Source organism: Labeo rohita, chromosome 14 (assembly GCF_022985175.1).
Source record: "Labeo rohita strain BAU-BD-2019 chromosome 14, IGBB_LRoh.1.0, whole genome shotgun sequence".
Classification (NCBI taxonomy): domain Eukaryota; kingdom Metazoa; phylum Chordata; class Actinopteri; order Cypriniformes; family Cyprinidae; genus Labeo; species Labeo rohita.
Window position 1 is genome coordinate 9,700,030 of NC_066882.1, and position 17,087 is coordinate 9,717,116.

The following is a 17,087-nucleotide window of genomic DNA, read 5'->3' on the forward strand; positions in this document are numbered from 1 at the left end:
ACACGTCTGTTTGTAATAAGCAGCTATTCCTGATTATAATAAATGTAGTTTTCACTCAAAAGTACCACACAGGACAGTATTCAGTAATACTTAAATCTAAATCAGAATTCTAGTCTTATTTAACAGCTCAAACAAGTTAAATTAACCTGAAAAGAGCCTTAGTATATTAAGACTGGTTTTCATATATATCTTTCATATACATTGATCTCAAGTGCTTTAACATATCTTAAAATGTATTTTTAAAAATATATTTATACTAATGTTTAGTTTTTTTGAAATATAATGTAATAAAATATAATGTTTGACTCTTTCTTCATTTTCTTGTTTTAAGCATACACTACGTCAAAAGTTTTTGAACAGAAAAAGTTTTAATCTTCTGCTCACCAAGCCTGCATTTATTTGATCCAAAGTACAGCAAAACAGTAACATTTTGAAATATTTTTACTATTTAAAATAACTGTTTTCAATTTGAATATATTTTACAATGTAATTTATTTGTGATCAATGCTAATTTTTTGCATATTTACTCCAGTGTCACATGATCCTTTCATTCTAATTTACTGATTTGTTGTTCAAGAAATGTTTTATTCTTATTATTATCAATATCTAAAACGGTATATTTTTCAGAATGAATAGAAAGATCTTTTTTAAAAATAAAAAGCTTTTGTAACATTATACAAATCTTAAAAGCTGTTCAAAATTCAGCTTTGAAATCACAAGAATAAGTTACACTTTAAAATATATTCAAATAGAAAACCGTTATTTAAAATAGTAAAAATATTTCTAAATTTGACTGTTTTACTGTACTTTGGATCAAATAAATGTAGGCTTGGTGAGCAGAAGAGACTTTTAAAAAACACTACAAATCTTACTGTTCAAAAACTTTTGACTGGTAGTGTATATCACATAACATTATAATATAGGGTATTGCCAACAGTGGAATAAATTACATTGTAAAATGTATTTAAAAAAAAAAAGTTATTTTAAATCGTAATAATATTTCACAATATTACTGTTTTTATTGTATTTTTGATCAAATAGCATTTCTTTCAAGTTTTTCAAATAAATTACAAACTTTTATCAACCCAAATATTTAAAGGGTAGTGTGCATATCAGATAACAGAAAATATTCTCTATAAATAATTATTATTATTTTACATACTTTTGTTTCTTAAATAGATCTTGTTTTAAGAAAGTGCTTTTTTACATTTTTAATTAAATCAGATTTCTCTCCATTTTCAGATTTCTGAAAAAAAAAAAAAAAAAAAAAAAAAAAAACCCAAAACAAGAAATGATCTTAGCTGAGCTTGCCTATTTCGTTTCCTTTGCGTGTGTTGACGTACAGTGACAGCAGCGGGCCCTCATGATCAACATTTGGGGTCCTGTTCCAGGGAGATAAAGCAAGGATTTTCCAAGCTGTGTACTCCCAGCTGCTGGATGTCCTGTAGATAGCCTATCATCTCAGGATAAGTGCTTCCTCTCTCAGCCTGGAGAAGAGAGGTCAGTGGTTGCTCTGTTGCCATAGCAACTAAATACATATATCTGAAAATATGACTCTTGTGTCAGTCTTCTATCTCTGTAAGAACAACATGCAATCTGCACATGTGCTGACTAATATGCAGAAGACGTGTAGGACTATCTATATGCTGTGTCTTAGCCTTCTCAGCAATCTGTCAGTATAAACACCCTCCCCAAGTCAAAGAAAAGTCCACCCCCACATAGGAGATTGTTCTAGTCCCTGATGGTAATGTTTGTGAATCAAATGCTGTACAATAAGGTGCTGACCTTTGACATGTTTGCTTAGTGACTGATGAGACATCAGATTAGAGGCTACTCTTGCATTCTTACAGCTCATCATCACCATGGTGATTTCTTGTTTGGTGGTATATTCTTTGCGGTGTTGCAGTATTACGGAAATAAGAAGCTAGCATGAACTAAACAGCTCACAGCTCAGATCTGTTACTCATAGTCCTACTGGCTCCAGGTGGAGGGAGTACACTGGGTAAACTGGCACGGCTCATTTCCTGTGTCAGCACGAAGTGGAACTCGCTTGATTTCCAGGATTTGTTAGGAGTTTCCATGTCAGGCTCTTGTTTTGTATATACGTAGTACAGTATTATCACCAGCCTTTTTATACTTAAAGTGATAGTTCACCAAAAAAAAAAAAAAAAATTATTATTTACTCATTCTTAAAGGGATAGTTCACACAAAAATAAACATTCTGTCATTAGTTACTCACCCCCATGTCGTTGCAAACCTGTAAGACCTTCATTCATCTTCCGGACACAAATTGAGATATTTTTGATGAAATCCAAGAGCTTTCTCACCCTGCCTAGACAGGAAGAGAAAAAAAATGTTTAATAAAGTTGTTATTTTTGTTTTCTTTGCACACAAACACTTCTTGTAGCTTCATAACATTATGATTGAATCACTGATGTCACACGGACCATTTTAACAATGTCTTTACTACCTTTCTAGGCCTTGAACGTGTCATTTGCATTGCTGTCTATGCAGAATCAGAAAGCACTCAGATTTCTTCAAAAATATATTAATATGTGTTCCGAAGATGAACAAAAATCTTACAGGTTTGGAACGACATGAGGGTGAGTAATTAACGACAGAATTTTCATTTTATGATAAATTAAAAAATGGATAGTTCCGGTGCTTGATTCTGATTGGTTGAGCCACGTTCAAAGCTGTTGTAAATTACTCTACAAACATACGTCTTTGTTTACTTCTTTGTTGCAACCACAACTGTTTCTGAGGAACTACATTGTTTGGTGGAAGAATACTGTTTTTATTAATATCATTAGACTTTATGTGCTCTGTTTTATTTTGTGAAACTTTACTACGAATATGGAATAACTGTTTTATAAAAGCAACAATCCTCGTGAAGCCGTGGTTTACAGTGAATTTATAACAGCTAAGGGGGTTTTACAAACAACGCCTCTTAGCTTTTAAGAATTCACTGTAAACCATGGTTTCTTGGAGCTTAATTCTTTAGTAAAACAGCTAACCAAGTATTTTTGAACAGCTAAAAATAACTGGAAGCGGATGGTATCAGAAGCCTCACACATTCAAGTTACAAATGGTTGCGTCCACTCTTATGGTAGCAATAAGGTGGCTATTTTACAAAAAAATACTGCTTTAAAATTCTATCTTGACAGGTGTGGTAATTCGCTTTCATTTTATGGAAAAGTGCGGCTTGGATATTCTACTAAATAAGGCATATAAACCAACCAGACATTACTTACTTATATTGTGTTGTTCCCCTTTTTGCTGCCAAAACAACCCTGACCCGTTGAGGCATGGACTCCACTAGACCTCTGAAAGTGTGCTGTGGAATCCAAAGTTTTCGAGCAGAACATTCCCCAAAGCATCACATTGCCTCAGCCGACTTGGCTTCATCCCATAGTGCATCCTGGTTCCATATGTTCCCTATGTTCCCAGCCATCCACGTGATATAAAAGAAAAGGTGATTCATCAGACCAGGCCACGTTCTTCCATTGCTCCGTGATCCAGTTCTGATGTCCACTTTTGGTGCTTTTGCCGGTGGACAGGGGCCAGCTTGGGCAACCTGACTGGTCTGCAGCTATGCAGCCACATTCACAACAAACTGTGAGGCAGTGTATTCTGACCTTTTCATTAGACCCAGCATTAACTTCTTGATCGGACCACACGGGCGAGCCTTCAGTCCCTATGTGCATCAGTGACCCTGTCACCGGTTCACCGCCATTACTTCCTTGGACCATTTTTGAAAGATACCAACCACTTAAGACTGGGAACACTCCACAAGAGCTGCACTTTTAAAGATGCTCTGACCTAGTTGTCTATCCATCACAATTTAGCCTTTGTCAAACTTGCTCAAATCCTTACACTTGCCCATTTTCCCTGTTTCTAACACATCAACTTTGAGGACAAAATGTTCATTTGCTGCCTACTATATCCCACCCATTAACAGGTACCATGATGAAGAGATAATCAGTGTTATTCCCTTCACCTGTCAATGGTCATAATGTTTTGCCTGATTAGTGTAGGTTTCGAAGAGATTTTTTGAAGAACTATTCCTTTAAAGTGGTCTACAACCACTTTTAAAAGTCTTTGTGAGGAAAGAACAAAGCTTCTCCTTACTTTCAAGTTTCTTTTTTATATTGTAGTGAAGTTTCTGCTTTTTACGGTAGTAATAGTGTGAATTCCCCAAACTGATGCAATAAATACAACATCTGTGTGCTGAATAAGGAAATGAAACTCTTGCCTATAAGTTTAGGATGTTGAAAAAAATGTTGAAAAAAGTTGTTGTTGTTGTTTTAAAGAATGACATTGTCAATATAATTTCTGTTTTATATAACATTTCTGTACAGGATGAATTTAAAGGTCTAAGTTGGTACGGCAGATGAATTTATGGTGTAAGTTATTTTGAGAGTGTTTCCATTTTAGTATGAGGGGAAGCCATAAGATGACAGAATTGTTTCCTCTTGACTCAAACCCGCGTCTGTGACTCAGGAGGACTGCACAGGGAATGAGGGGAACAACCTATTTGTTCAAAAAGAACCAATCCCTTGAGAATGATCACATAACCACACCCTCGTTTAGACATTAACACAACTGTGCTTCTTAGCAATAGACTTCTGTTGTTTTATTTAAACTATACTTACTATAGACTAATCCTACCACACACCCTACAACACTCTCAAAAATAAAGATGCTTTAAAAGGTTCTTCAAAGCAATGCCATAGAAGAACCGTTTTTGGTCCACAAAGAACAATTCAGTCAAAGGTTCTTTAAAGAACCATCTCTTTCTTCCCTTTTTATAATCGGAAGAACCTTCTTTCGCCACAAAGAACCTTTCGGAAACAGAAAGGTTCTTCAGATGTTAAAGGTTCTTTATGGAACCATTTAAACAAAAAAGGTTCTTCTATGGCATCGTGAAGCACCTTTATTTTTTAAGAGTGTACCACAGAAAACTTTTCAACGTTTTTAAATATTAAATAAATATTTGTTAAATATTTGTTTTATCTATGAATCGGAGGACATCCCGAAAGTTTCCCAAGGGATTTAGCTCACATTTTCGGTTGAAAAAACAGACGCCACACTTTCTGCCCTGTTTCAACTAATATCAAAAGTGAAAATGGGTTGTTTTTACCAGGGAACTGATAAAACTTTTAAAAAATTCCCAAAGAGGTATGAAAGAATTATATGAGTCAGAATCACTAATGAACTGAATCTTTTGAACACAGAAGAGAGAAAGAGGCATTGCTCTGTGGTCTGACATGTGAAAGCAATTATATGCTTTCTTTAAAGGAAAAGTAAAAGTGGATCAACTGATTTATAGTAACACAGCCCCTACATTACAGAGTTGAAAGAAGCACACTGTGATCGAACATATGGGAGGGAGGAATGTTAGTAAGTGGTCAGTTTCAGCAGAAACACACGCCTGTGTGAAGTGTTAATAGTCTACGTGAATGGAATGTAGCCCCTGCTTTACGTCTGAGATAACACTGTGACGTTTCTCCTGAGTGTAAGTGCTTGCTGGATAAAACGAAAACCTATTTTTAAGCTCTCTGTCACATTCTGGCAGCGGAGTTATATAGTTGGGGTCACGCCCATCCTCTCTAGCTTCCCTCCCTCCTGACTTTTAAAGTCTGTTGCCTGAGGGAGAAAGCAGACAGTAAGAGTCTGACTAACTTTCACACATTACAGCTGCTTACAAATCTTTTAGGGGTCTTAAACTCTCTGGTTGATTTGTGGAATACTTTTTACGGAGGTCTGGACTGACTAAAACTTTTTTCCTGCTGAAAAAAATGGCACTCAGACAAGACTCAGATAAAGAACCACGAATCGAGCTCTTCATTAAGGTCAGTTATTTAACTTTTGTTACTGTTATTCCAAATTAGAATCATATTCAAATTCAAATTATGTTAAATATAATTACTACATACATGTAATAAAAAATATATATATATAATATATATAAAAATATATATTAACAATTAATATAACTTATTATTAATAATAATAACTTGATCAACCATTTAAATAATCCACTAATCTGACTATTGAGGTGGGGACGTGTCAACAGAGCACGTGTTAACTGTGTTAGGTCCACTATTATGTAATCCTTATTGTTGAAATAGTCCTGTTAAAACTCACTGAAAAAACACTAACTTTTGATTTAACTGTTATAGTTAATAACATAGTTTATGTACAGCTTACCACTTATTGTCAACCTAGTATATCAGTGTAATGGGGGGGGGGCGGACGTACTTCACACTCTTATAGACTGAAAAAAGGGTTTGGTACTTTTTAAACTACTTGGCAAATGTGGATTTATGGTAGATTTACACTCTGTCTAGCTTTTTGTTAGGAAATGTTTTCATTTAGCCACCATGAATCGGAGATCGATATGGGCGTCACAGTTAACTCAGTTAACGCATGCACTACTGAAGACTGGGTAGAATGGCTGATACATAACAGTTCGCTCTTACGCTGCTCTTTATCAAAACAGACATACAGACAGAACTGAGGTCATCTTATCAACACACACACACTGAAACCCTGACAGCTCTTGGCTCCGTGTCGTCACACCCATAAACATGCTTACGTTTCCTATACAGTAGATCCCATTACCGCGCTTTAGCTACAGGTCATGAACTAAATGAGTTTGATATGGATGAGCTGTGATATTTAGATTCCAGAGACCAACAAAGCTTTGTGGATGGTCACCAATTATCTCAGAAGCTATTTATAATTCAGCTGTTTGTGTTCTTTTTGAAAAGATGTACATCATGGGCGATAAAAGCATTGTTCAGATCTGTTATCTCCCTCTTCTAGACAATTCCCGCTTTTCCTCTATTTGGATCAAGATCCTGAATTGTCCACCCACACCCACACAATACTATACATGGGCTATTTATGTCCTATTCTTTTTGAAGGGAGGGTCACCTTTAGTTAAAAATAAAACCCATCCATCAATAATAACAAACTGCTGGGGGTCTCAGAGACCCCAATGCTGCTTAAATATCTTACATACTATGTTTACATACACTTAAGAAAATTATTTATTTAAAAAGCAGTAGCGTGAAACATCACGTAAACGCAAATGCTGTTTTCTTGCGCTATATTAGAAAAAAATCAGTGTGACCCAATGTACTGTGCTAGTAACGAAGGACATTTCTGTATTGATTTTTCAATATGGGTGTTACACCCATGTTCTGAATGACTACATTGTTTTTAGCGTTAAAGGACATGTCCATAAAATTAATAATGGATGATTTCTCCCAGTACTTTTTCTGTTTTTCTCAGTGTATTTACAGGATTATAAAATGGTTTAACATACCTGTTTTTCTGTCATGCAAATGCATGCAAGGCATGTGCACACATGTGGAAAAAACCTGCAACTAAAGAAATGGAAAGTTATGGAGAAAACAAACCACTTACATAAGTTTGGGGTTAAAACAATGAAAGAAATGAATACTTCTATTCAGAGAAGATACATTTAACTGATTAAAAGTGATAGTAAAGGCATTTATAATGTTAAATGCTGTTATTTTAAACTTTCTTGAGCACCAAATCAGCATATCAGAATGATTTCTGAAGGATCATGTGACACTAAAGACTAAAGTAAATACAGTAATTGCAGTTGCATCACAATATTACGGTTTTTACCTTATTTTTATCAAATAAATGCAGCCTGGGTGATTAAAAGAACGTCTTTCAAAAACAAAATATGTGCAAGCAGTCGAAAAGCCATAACACGTAAATGGTCTCAGGCTGACCCTCCAACAAGAGACAAGTGGTTGGGAATTGTAAACAAAATCTATTATATGGAGAGACGTACATTTACTGTTAGATTTAATTTGGACAAATGTTTCAAGTATTGGGATAAATAGATTGTGTATACATACCACTGAGGTTGAGTGTGATACTGTACTCTAAAGAATGTATGGAAATTGTCTTGACTTTGACTTTGTACCCTTTGTTCTGTGTCTAATGCCAATGTTTGCAATGACCCATTTGTTCATGTAAACATAGTCATTTAAATGTCAGGTTGATACTTTGACAAACTTTTTTTAATATATATATATATATATATATATATATATATATATATATGACATTATGATTGGTTAATCTTCAAGTAATATCTTCCTCTATTGGGTTCTGTTTAAAGGGATAGTTCAATTTTTACAAAAATGTAAAAATGTCATTCCAGAAGACGGAGAATGCTGAAACAACACTGAATCCCATTAACTTTAAGTTTATTGACCCTGGTACATTTTTCTTGTACACAAACATCTTTTTTATGTTTTACAGAAGACAGAAAGTCTTAAAGGTTTGAAATTACACAAGGGTTAGTAAATGAGAACGTATTGTTTTTGATCTACATCCAAAAATCATATAAAAAATAGAAAGGGAAATTTAATATTTGGGTTATTAATATTTTTATGTATACAGGGTCTCTGGGATCTCATACATAAAAAACAGTGCAGTAAACAAACATCTACAGTGTGTGTTTCTCTGTCTACATGTATGTGACCTAGTGTCTAGTCTGTGCATATGTGATACTGACCTTGAACATCTCTCTTTTTTTAATTTCAAGGCCGGTCATGATGGGGAGAATGTGGGCAACTGTCCCTTCTGCCAGAGGCTCTTCATGGTTCTTTGGCTGAAAGGAGTCAGGTTCACAGTAACCACTGTTGACATGAGGAAGTGAGTGTTAAATTAAGCATTCACATCTCTGAAACATGATGATAAGGCTATCTAATGCAATGGAAATCAATAGACAAACAGAAATCTGAGGAATTTGGTGGCTAACAGCAATGGTTTGAATTTGATAACAGTGTGGGCGGTAAAAGTACTACAAAAACATGATCCAGGCAGTGTGAACTTTCCCATTGCACAATTCCCATCCTAATCTTCTAAAGCAATTAGCAAATGGAGCTTTCAGCCATTTTCCAGCTGGACACTCCCACATCCGTGTGCTTTGAGTGTTTAATATTGTTTTAAAGCAGCATTAATCATTTTAGGTCTGATTCAAAGACTCTCTGTATTCAATAAATGACTTCATATTGACCATGTCCACACCCTGTGCTTTACACTCCCTCTGCTTTGCTCCACCCTGTGTTGTTTTAGGAAGCCAGAAGAGCTAAAAGACTTAGCTCCGGGTACCAACCCTCCTTTCCTCCTGTACAATGGCACACTGAAGACCGACTTCATTAAGATCGAAGAGTTCCTGGAGACCACCCTCGCCCCTCCCCGGTATTGTGCATGTCTGTTAGCTCCTGTAATGCCAATATCAAACATATTAGCTTCACTTTGACAAAAACATTTCATAAAGAGATATTATGCTGTCATAAATCACATGGCTGCACTTATTTAAGTAATATTTGACACACTGACATTGGTGTCATAAATCAAAAACATCAAAGACTAATCACCCAGCACTTCAAAATAATTATTGCTGACTTTATAATCTGATCTTGATGGTTCCAAATATATAATTTCACCACTGGCCAATATCATATTTTGGTTTTTGTTTGAAAGAATGAAATTAACACTTTTATTAAGCAAGCAAGACATTAAATTGCTCAAAAGACATTTAAAATGTTACAGAGGTTTTGATCTGTTTACTCCATTTTGATCTTTTTACTTAAATGTCAGCATTATTATGAAAGTGTTGTTGGATGTCTATCTTTTGGGTGTGTGAAGGCTGGCAATAAATTTTTTTTTTTTTTCTTATCCTATCAGCTATCCTCATCTCAGCCCCCGCTACAAAGAGTCTTTTGATGTTGGTGCTGACATTTTTGCCAAGTTCTCTGCCTTCATCAAGAACAGTCCAAACAATGCTTGTAAGTTTCCTTCACAGCCAAAACACACATAAAGTGAAAAACTATATGTTTTTCCTTAATGATTAACATGGCCATAACAACTGTCTAAAACTACTTTTTCCGCCACAAATCACACCAAACAGCTTGTTGGTCAACGCGGAGAATAACGTTGCGAAATCTTTTGGTGACATTTCTAAGGCCTAATTTGACAGCACAGAAAAAGCACTATGTGTGATTTTGTTTTTACACAAGAGGTCATTACATAAAAAGATAATATCGAGAAACTTACACTTTAGTCAAGCTCCAAAGCTTCAAACATTGCGACAGCAGAAACGTAGCAACTCCAGCGTTTCTGAAGTGCATCCTTCCCGCTGCACGATTCAGTATTTTGAACAAATCAGTTCAGTGAATGATTCAATGACTTGTTCAAAATAACAATCGCCTCTCAATTCTAGATGAATCAGCTTATTGAAAAGAATCGGTTCCATGAATGAATGGTTCAATTACTAATAAAGTCTGCAAAAGAGTAATTGGAAATCCACACCATTAAAGGATTAGTTCACTTCCAGAACATAAATGTACAGATAATTTACTCACCCCCTTGTCATCCAAGATGTTCATGTCTTTCTTTCTCCAGTCATGAAGAAATCTCTAAAACATTTTAGAGATTATCTCCTTATAGTGGATTTCTATGGTGGCTGTGAGTTTGAACTTCCAAAAATGTAGTTTAAATGCAGCTTCAAAGGGCTCTAAATGATCCCAGCCGAGGAAGAAGGGTCATAACTAGCGAAACAATAGGTTATATACAATTTATATACTTTTTTTAACCTCAGATGCTCGTCTTTTCTAAGGTTAACATGCAAAGAGGGTCAAACGGCCTTACAAAAAAGGCGATGTAAGACGATTCTGAAGTTGAAGTTGATTTTGAAGTTGCTGCAGGTTGTTTTTCATGTCCACAGGTTTAAGCGACCCCAATAACATGATATTTATTTCCTGAAATTCAAATTTTACCAGGGAAATCTGCCAAAAACACATATTTTAGAATGCGTTTTGTTGTGAAAACCTGGCATCCCTGCCTAACGGTCTTGAACCGGAGCGCACAGAGTACGCATGCGCATCACAGAGCTAGACAAGAAAAGCATTTGTAACTAAAAAGTCTAGAAATTGTAATTGTTTTTAGAAAATAACAAATTGTTTCGCTAGATAAGACCCTTCTTCCTTGGCTGGGATCATTTAGAGCCCTTTGAATCTGCATTTAAACTGCATTTTGGATGTTCAGACATGCAGGCACCACTGAAGTCCACTATATAGAGAAAATTCCTGACATGTTTTCTTTAAAAAACATAATTTCTTTATGGCTTAAGACAGAAAGACACGAACATCTTAGATGACGAGGGGTGAGTAAATTATCTGTAAATTTTTGTTCTGAAAGTGAACTAATCCTTTAATGCTGACTGACTGGATGTGCCCAGCACAGACATTGAGTGATCTATAATAAACAGTTTTATGAAGATTTTCACTGTTTGTATCAGTAAAGCAAATCCAGATGATATTTAGAAAATATTTAGCTACAGATTAATTTATATTATTATAATGGAACAAAACTAAATTAACATCATTAAGTATCTAAGCTCATGTAGCATCACAATTAGGCTTTATTAATCTTAAATTTTTTCTCTCTCTATTATTTGATTCCTCAGTCCACGAAAAAGCCTTATTGAGGGAGTTTAAGCGCCTGGATGACTATCTGAACACTCCGCTTCAAGATGAGCTGGAACAAAATGTCAGCGTATCCAAAAGAAAGTTTCTTGATGGCAGTCGCTTGACACTGGCAGACTGCAATTTGTTACCAAAGCTGCATGTCATCAAGGTGATACTACACACACACAGGCCTGTGATTTAATAAAGTTATTTCAGTTTAAACAAATATTTATGAATGCATTCATTCTGTTTTTTTGTTTTTGTAGGTTGCTGCCAAAAAGTACTGTAATTTTGAGATTCCTCCTCAGTTCACTGGAGTGTGGCGTTACCTGCAGAGTGCATATGAGAGAGAAGAGTTCAGCCAGACCTGTCCAGCCGACATTGAAATTGAGAAAGCCTATCTGAGTGTGGTCAAAAGAAACTGAACTTCAGATGAATGAAGTGATAAAATGTTTAAATAGTGTAAATAAAAGTTCTTAAGTTTATAGCCATCTCCATAGTTGTAGTTCACATGTGAGGAAATCTTATACAGCAAAGACAAAAACACACCACATGCAGTTTGCTAATGTACTTTCATTGTCTAAGAGGTCTGAGTGACTGCTACTGTCAACGAGGCTTTATACTAGTAGGTTTAGAGGTTATAGGATCTTTTGCAAATGATCTTGAGAACAACAGTAAACAGAGTTGTGCTTGCGTAGCATATGTAATGTTTTTTGTGCATACTTGTGTATATATGTATTTTACATTCATTAGGGCGCATTCGGTTATATGTAATGTATACCTAAAAAAGCTGTGTTTTTTAAACACTAGAGAAAAAGTTTTGTTGAATCATGTACAGTACTGGAGTCATTGAGTCATGCAGCAGTAATGGTTGTTTTGTATTAAGGGTTATTGTAATGTTGAGATTGTTTAAGAAAGAGATTAAACAGCTTTCTTTCATTTTTTACTTAAAAATAAAACTAATATCATACACATCACAAGTTTGCTTTTCTCTTTTTATGTGAACCCTCATCCAGAGCTTTGATGAAAAATGGATTTAAAACGCACACAAATCTTACACTGATCTGTTTTACCCAGACTATCTATTTTACAGTTACTGTTCTAGGTCTGTTTTCATTTATGATAAAAAATACATTTATATTCCTCTTAGACTACTATATATATAAAACAATATTCACAATGTCAAATGGCAACTGGATGGGGCATACAAACAAAAAGAATACATTTTAGGTGTTTGTACATAAGGTATATTAGGCTGGTCTTCCTTCCATCGGATTAATTCCTAGTTTGTAACACAATATTTCCAAAAACAGGCTGTAAAAGAAAGGACAAAACTTTGATTTAGTAATACATCATAGTATAAAGCCATTGTCTTGTCTTGAACATCTTGTATCTGACTAAATCTCTTCTGCTCACCAATCCTGCATTTATTTTATCCAAAATACAGCAAAAACTGTAAATGTTTTTCTATTTAAAATAACCGTTTTCTATTTGAATCCATTTTAAAAATGTAATTTATTCCTTTGATCAAAGCTAAAATTACTCCAGTCTTCAGTGTCACATGATCCTTCAGAATTCATTCAAATATGCTGATTTTCTGTTCAAGAAACTTATTATTACTATTATCAATATTTAAAGCAGTTGAGAACATTTTTTTCAGGATTCTTTGATGAATAGAAAAATCCAAAGATCAACATTTATCTGAAATAAAAAGCTTTTGTAACCATTCAAAAGTTTTTTGAGGGAATGAAATTATAGAAATTAATACTTTTGCTTAGCAAGGACTTTTAATCAAAAGTGATGATAAAGATATATATAACGTTATAAAAGATTTATATTTCAGATAAATGCTATTCTTCTGAACTTTCTATTCATCAAAGAAACCTGTAAAAAGGTATAATAATTAAAATTTTTGAGCAGCAAATCAGAATATTAGAATGATTTCTGAAGGATCATGTGACTGGAGTAATGATGCTGAAAATTCAGCTTTAAAATCACAGGAATAAATTACATTTTAAATTATATTTAGTTAGAAAACGGTTATTTTAAACAGTTAAAATATTTCAAAATTTTACTGTTTTGCTGTACTTTGGCTCAAATAAATACAGGCTTGGTGAGCAGAATAAACTTTTAAAAACTTTAAAAATCTCACTGTTCAAAAACTTTGACTGGTAATGTACTTGTTTACAATTTAATATTTTTATTTATTTGCACTTCATATGAGTACCTCTGCTTAGATTCTTTAATTGCTTACCCTCTTATTGTTTTTGGGCAAGCTTTGCTCGGATCGTAAATAGCCTTGAGAACGCAGGTTATCAGCTGCTGCGAGTTTCAAGACGACTGCTTTTAAATCATCAACCTAAGGACACAGAACATACTCATTTATTCTCACTCTATTAATTACGTGAAAGAAAGAAAGAGAGATAGAAAGAAAAAAGCAAGAAAGAAAGAAAGAAAGAAAAGTCATGTATACATACCATGTTATTTATTTTCTCTTGTTGCAAAGTCTCTTTTGCACCTAGAAAGAAAGTTGAAGGCAGAAAAACATGATTAGGCTGGAGAAAATTTTAAGAATCATATCCATTCTAAGTACATAATAAATGTTATGTAATAATAAGCACCCAAGGGTCCCAGTCTCACCTCTTTGGAGCAAGTCAGGGAGCACAGTTTTGATGTCCCTTTGCTCTGTTAAATCATTATTCTGTCTGTCCTCAACCTCCGCCACCAGTTTCTGAATCAGTTCTGAGACAGAAAAAAGCTATGAAATTATAAAGTGCAAACCTCATGTCATTACATTTTAAAATTATCACTGAAAAAAGTTTGCGGTGAAACAATTTTCACTCAGAAATCGCTAGTCAATTTCACAAAGAAAGAGCATGTTGATAGAAATTCCAATAATCTTTGTTTTATTTACGTTCTTTGAAAATTTTTGACCAAAAACATGTTAAGCTATCACTGATCAAGCTCATGGGTCTTTCATATCTAACCCTTACTCCATTCACCACTTCCTCTTTAACATTTACATTGAAAGCAGAAGGAATATTGAGCACTCAGCAATCTGCCAAACGTCTATTACACATTTCTGATCTTTGGCCTTCACAAAAATCACAAGCTTGCTAACTTATTAAGAGCACACTGATAGCCTTACCTTCCTGCTGTGGTAGTGCCGTGTCTGAATAAAGAGGCAAAGCATGAGCTCTCCGCGCAGAGCAAACCACAGCCAAAATGTAGAGCAGTGCCAGTGACAACATGTTGAGAGGTTGAAGCGGGTGACTTCAGACTTCAGTACTCTCACCCCGGCCAGGATCTTCAGTTTTATATCTTCCGAGACCATCTATCCTGAAGGGATCAATACCGCTCGTGTCACCCCATCCCAGTGTTAATGGTTTTGATGTGATGGTTCCCTCGTCATAGATACAATTAAGGTTGTGCTGTCAATTCAGACAGAGCCTATCTCTGCTTGCACAGAGAGCCCTAACAAATGTTTGCTCTTCACTTCCCATCACTGCTCTGCCTCAGATTCTTTATGTCTTATGCTGGGTGACATATTTTACAAATTATTTTTGATCTAAATTTAGTCTGATGTTTCTTTGTTTAGTCCCAGGTGTTAAATTAATCGGTGCATTTGAATTTGTATATTTTTGGGCAGTTTTGTTCTCAGTGACATTTAAAATTAGATGCTGTCATATTCAGTGCTGGTTACACATGCAAAGCAATCCACGACTACTCAAGACGCCTTCTTACGCACCTGATGACGTGTGTCCTGGGACAGTGCTATTGGTTTCTCTTTTGCTGTATTTATCAAAGTGAAGGGTATATAATACAACACAAAGGTTTGGTGGCAAATGAACAAACAGCGTAGCACGGTGATGGATTGTGTCGTCTCTGCTTTTCCCGAAATTGCAGGTGAAAGTATTGAACTAGCATCTCTCATCTTCTAACATCTCTGATGAAACATTGTGTCCAAAAACAGAAAGAAACAAAACAACAAGAACATAAATTCTGGGTGTACTTAGGAGAAAAGCTACATTTGCCAAGATTTTGATCACAATGTTTCCTCAAACTAAATTTAGTTAACTGAAATCTTATATATATGACACAGACCACAAAACCAGTCATAAGGGTCAATTTTTCAAAATTGAGATTTATACATGATATATACGCAGATAAATAAGCTTTCCATTGATGTATGGTTTGTTAGGATAGAGCAATATTTGGCCGAGATACAGCTATTTGAACATATGAAATCTGAGGGTGCAAAAAAATCGAAATATTGAGAAAATCACCTTTAAAGTTGTCCAAATGACGTTCTTAATAATGCATATTACTAATCAGAAATTAGGTTTTGATATATTTACAGTAGGAATTTTGCAAAATATCTTCATGGAACATGATCTTTACTTAATTTCCTAATAATTTTTGGCATAAAAGAAAAATCAGTAATTTTGCCCCTTACAATGTTTTTTGGCTATTGCTACAAATATACCCCAGCAACTTAAGACTGGTTTTGTGGTCCAGGGTCACATATTAGTGAATGGTTGGTATGCTCATTAGTTGTGTTATAATGTAAAAAAAAAAGTCAATAACGGTATTATTTTTCAAAAGTTTAGGGTTGTACGATTTTTTTTTCCCATTGTTCACCAAGGTAGCATTTATTTGATCAAAAATACAGTAAAAACAGCACAACTCTAAAGTATTATTATTTAAACTGTTTTCAATTTGAATTTTCAGCAGCCATTACTCAGTGTCAGTGTCACATGATTCTTCAGAAATCCTTCAGAAATCATTATATATAATATGCTGACTTGGTGCTCAAGAAATGTCATATTATTATCTATTGGAAAACAGCTGTGCTGCTTTTTAATGTTTTGTGGAAATATGTTTTTTTTTAGAATTCTCTGATAAATAGAAAGCTCAAAATCCTAATTTAAAACAACAGCATTTATTAAAAAATAAATAACTGACCCCAAACATGAACAGTAGCTTACTTTATTAAATTTCACTCTTGTTCGATTACTCTGGGCCTGTTTAGGTTTAAGGACCAGATACCGCTTTCTTCAAGCTTTTAAAGATTTTACATTTATTCCAAAGAAATAACTCAAGGCAGTAACAATTTAAACAATATATTTTATTTTCGAATTTATTCTTTTTATTAGTTAATGTCTAAATATTTTAGAATTCTTGGTAAAAGCTTGGTAAATATTGGTCACAGACACAGAGATTTACTAAAAATTTCACCAAGCTGATTACTCACTAAAAACTCCCACAGATTATGTTTTCATGTAATTTTGAGTCTTATTTTGACGTAACAAAGTGGTTATATCTAGTTGTGTGAGTTGTTTACTTACTTTTCAAAATTAGTCGTCTTCTTCTTCTTCTTCTGCTGAATGGCCGTTCACTCCGTAGGAGCATTACCGCCAAAATTACCGCCAAATTACCGCCAAATTACCGTCTTTCCTAGGGCTGGTGAATTTTAATAACAAAGCTTCATATTATGAAAAGCTTACTTTCTAAGACATTCATATCCTACAGCCATGGCGAAATTAGGTTCCTCCAATC

At 34.6% G+C, this 17,087-nt stretch overlaps 2 protein-coding genes across 2 annotated transcripts; one reads left to right on the forward strand and one right to left on the reverse strand.

Annotated features, from left to right (window-relative positions):
• The first annotated feature begins 5,653 nt into the window (after nucleotides 1–5,653).
• Nucleotides 5,654–12,502, forward strand: clic2 (chloride intracellular channel 2). The gene is made up of 6 exons (XM_051127266.1): nucleotides 5,654–5,855; nucleotides 8,600–8,709; nucleotides 9,133–9,258; nucleotides 9,748–9,848; nucleotides 11,528–11,697; nucleotides 11,795–12,502. The coding sequence occupies exons 1-6, from the start codon at nucleotides 5,802–5,804 to the stop codon at nucleotides 11,951–11,953; spliced, it is 720 nt and encodes a 239-aa protein (XP_050983223.1). The 5' UTR covers nucleotides 5,654–5,801; the 3' UTR covers nucleotides 11,954–12,502.
• A 1,268-nt stretch (nucleotides 12,503–13,770) lies between these two features.
• On the reverse strand, nucleotides 13,771–14,876 carry urp1 (urotensin-related peptide 1). The gene is made up of 4 exons (XM_051128472.1): nucleotides 14,677–14,876; nucleotides 14,169–14,270; nucleotides 14,006–14,046; nucleotides 13,771–13,887 (listed from the first exon to the last, which is right to left on the reverse strand). Exons 1-4 carry the CDS (start codon nucleotides 14,777–14,779, stop codon nucleotides 13,771–13,773), a joined length of 363 nt encoding a protein of 120 aa, XP_050984429.1. The 5' UTR covers nucleotides 14,780–14,876.
• Between the last annotated feature and the right edge of the window lie 2,211 nt (nucleotides 14,877–17,087).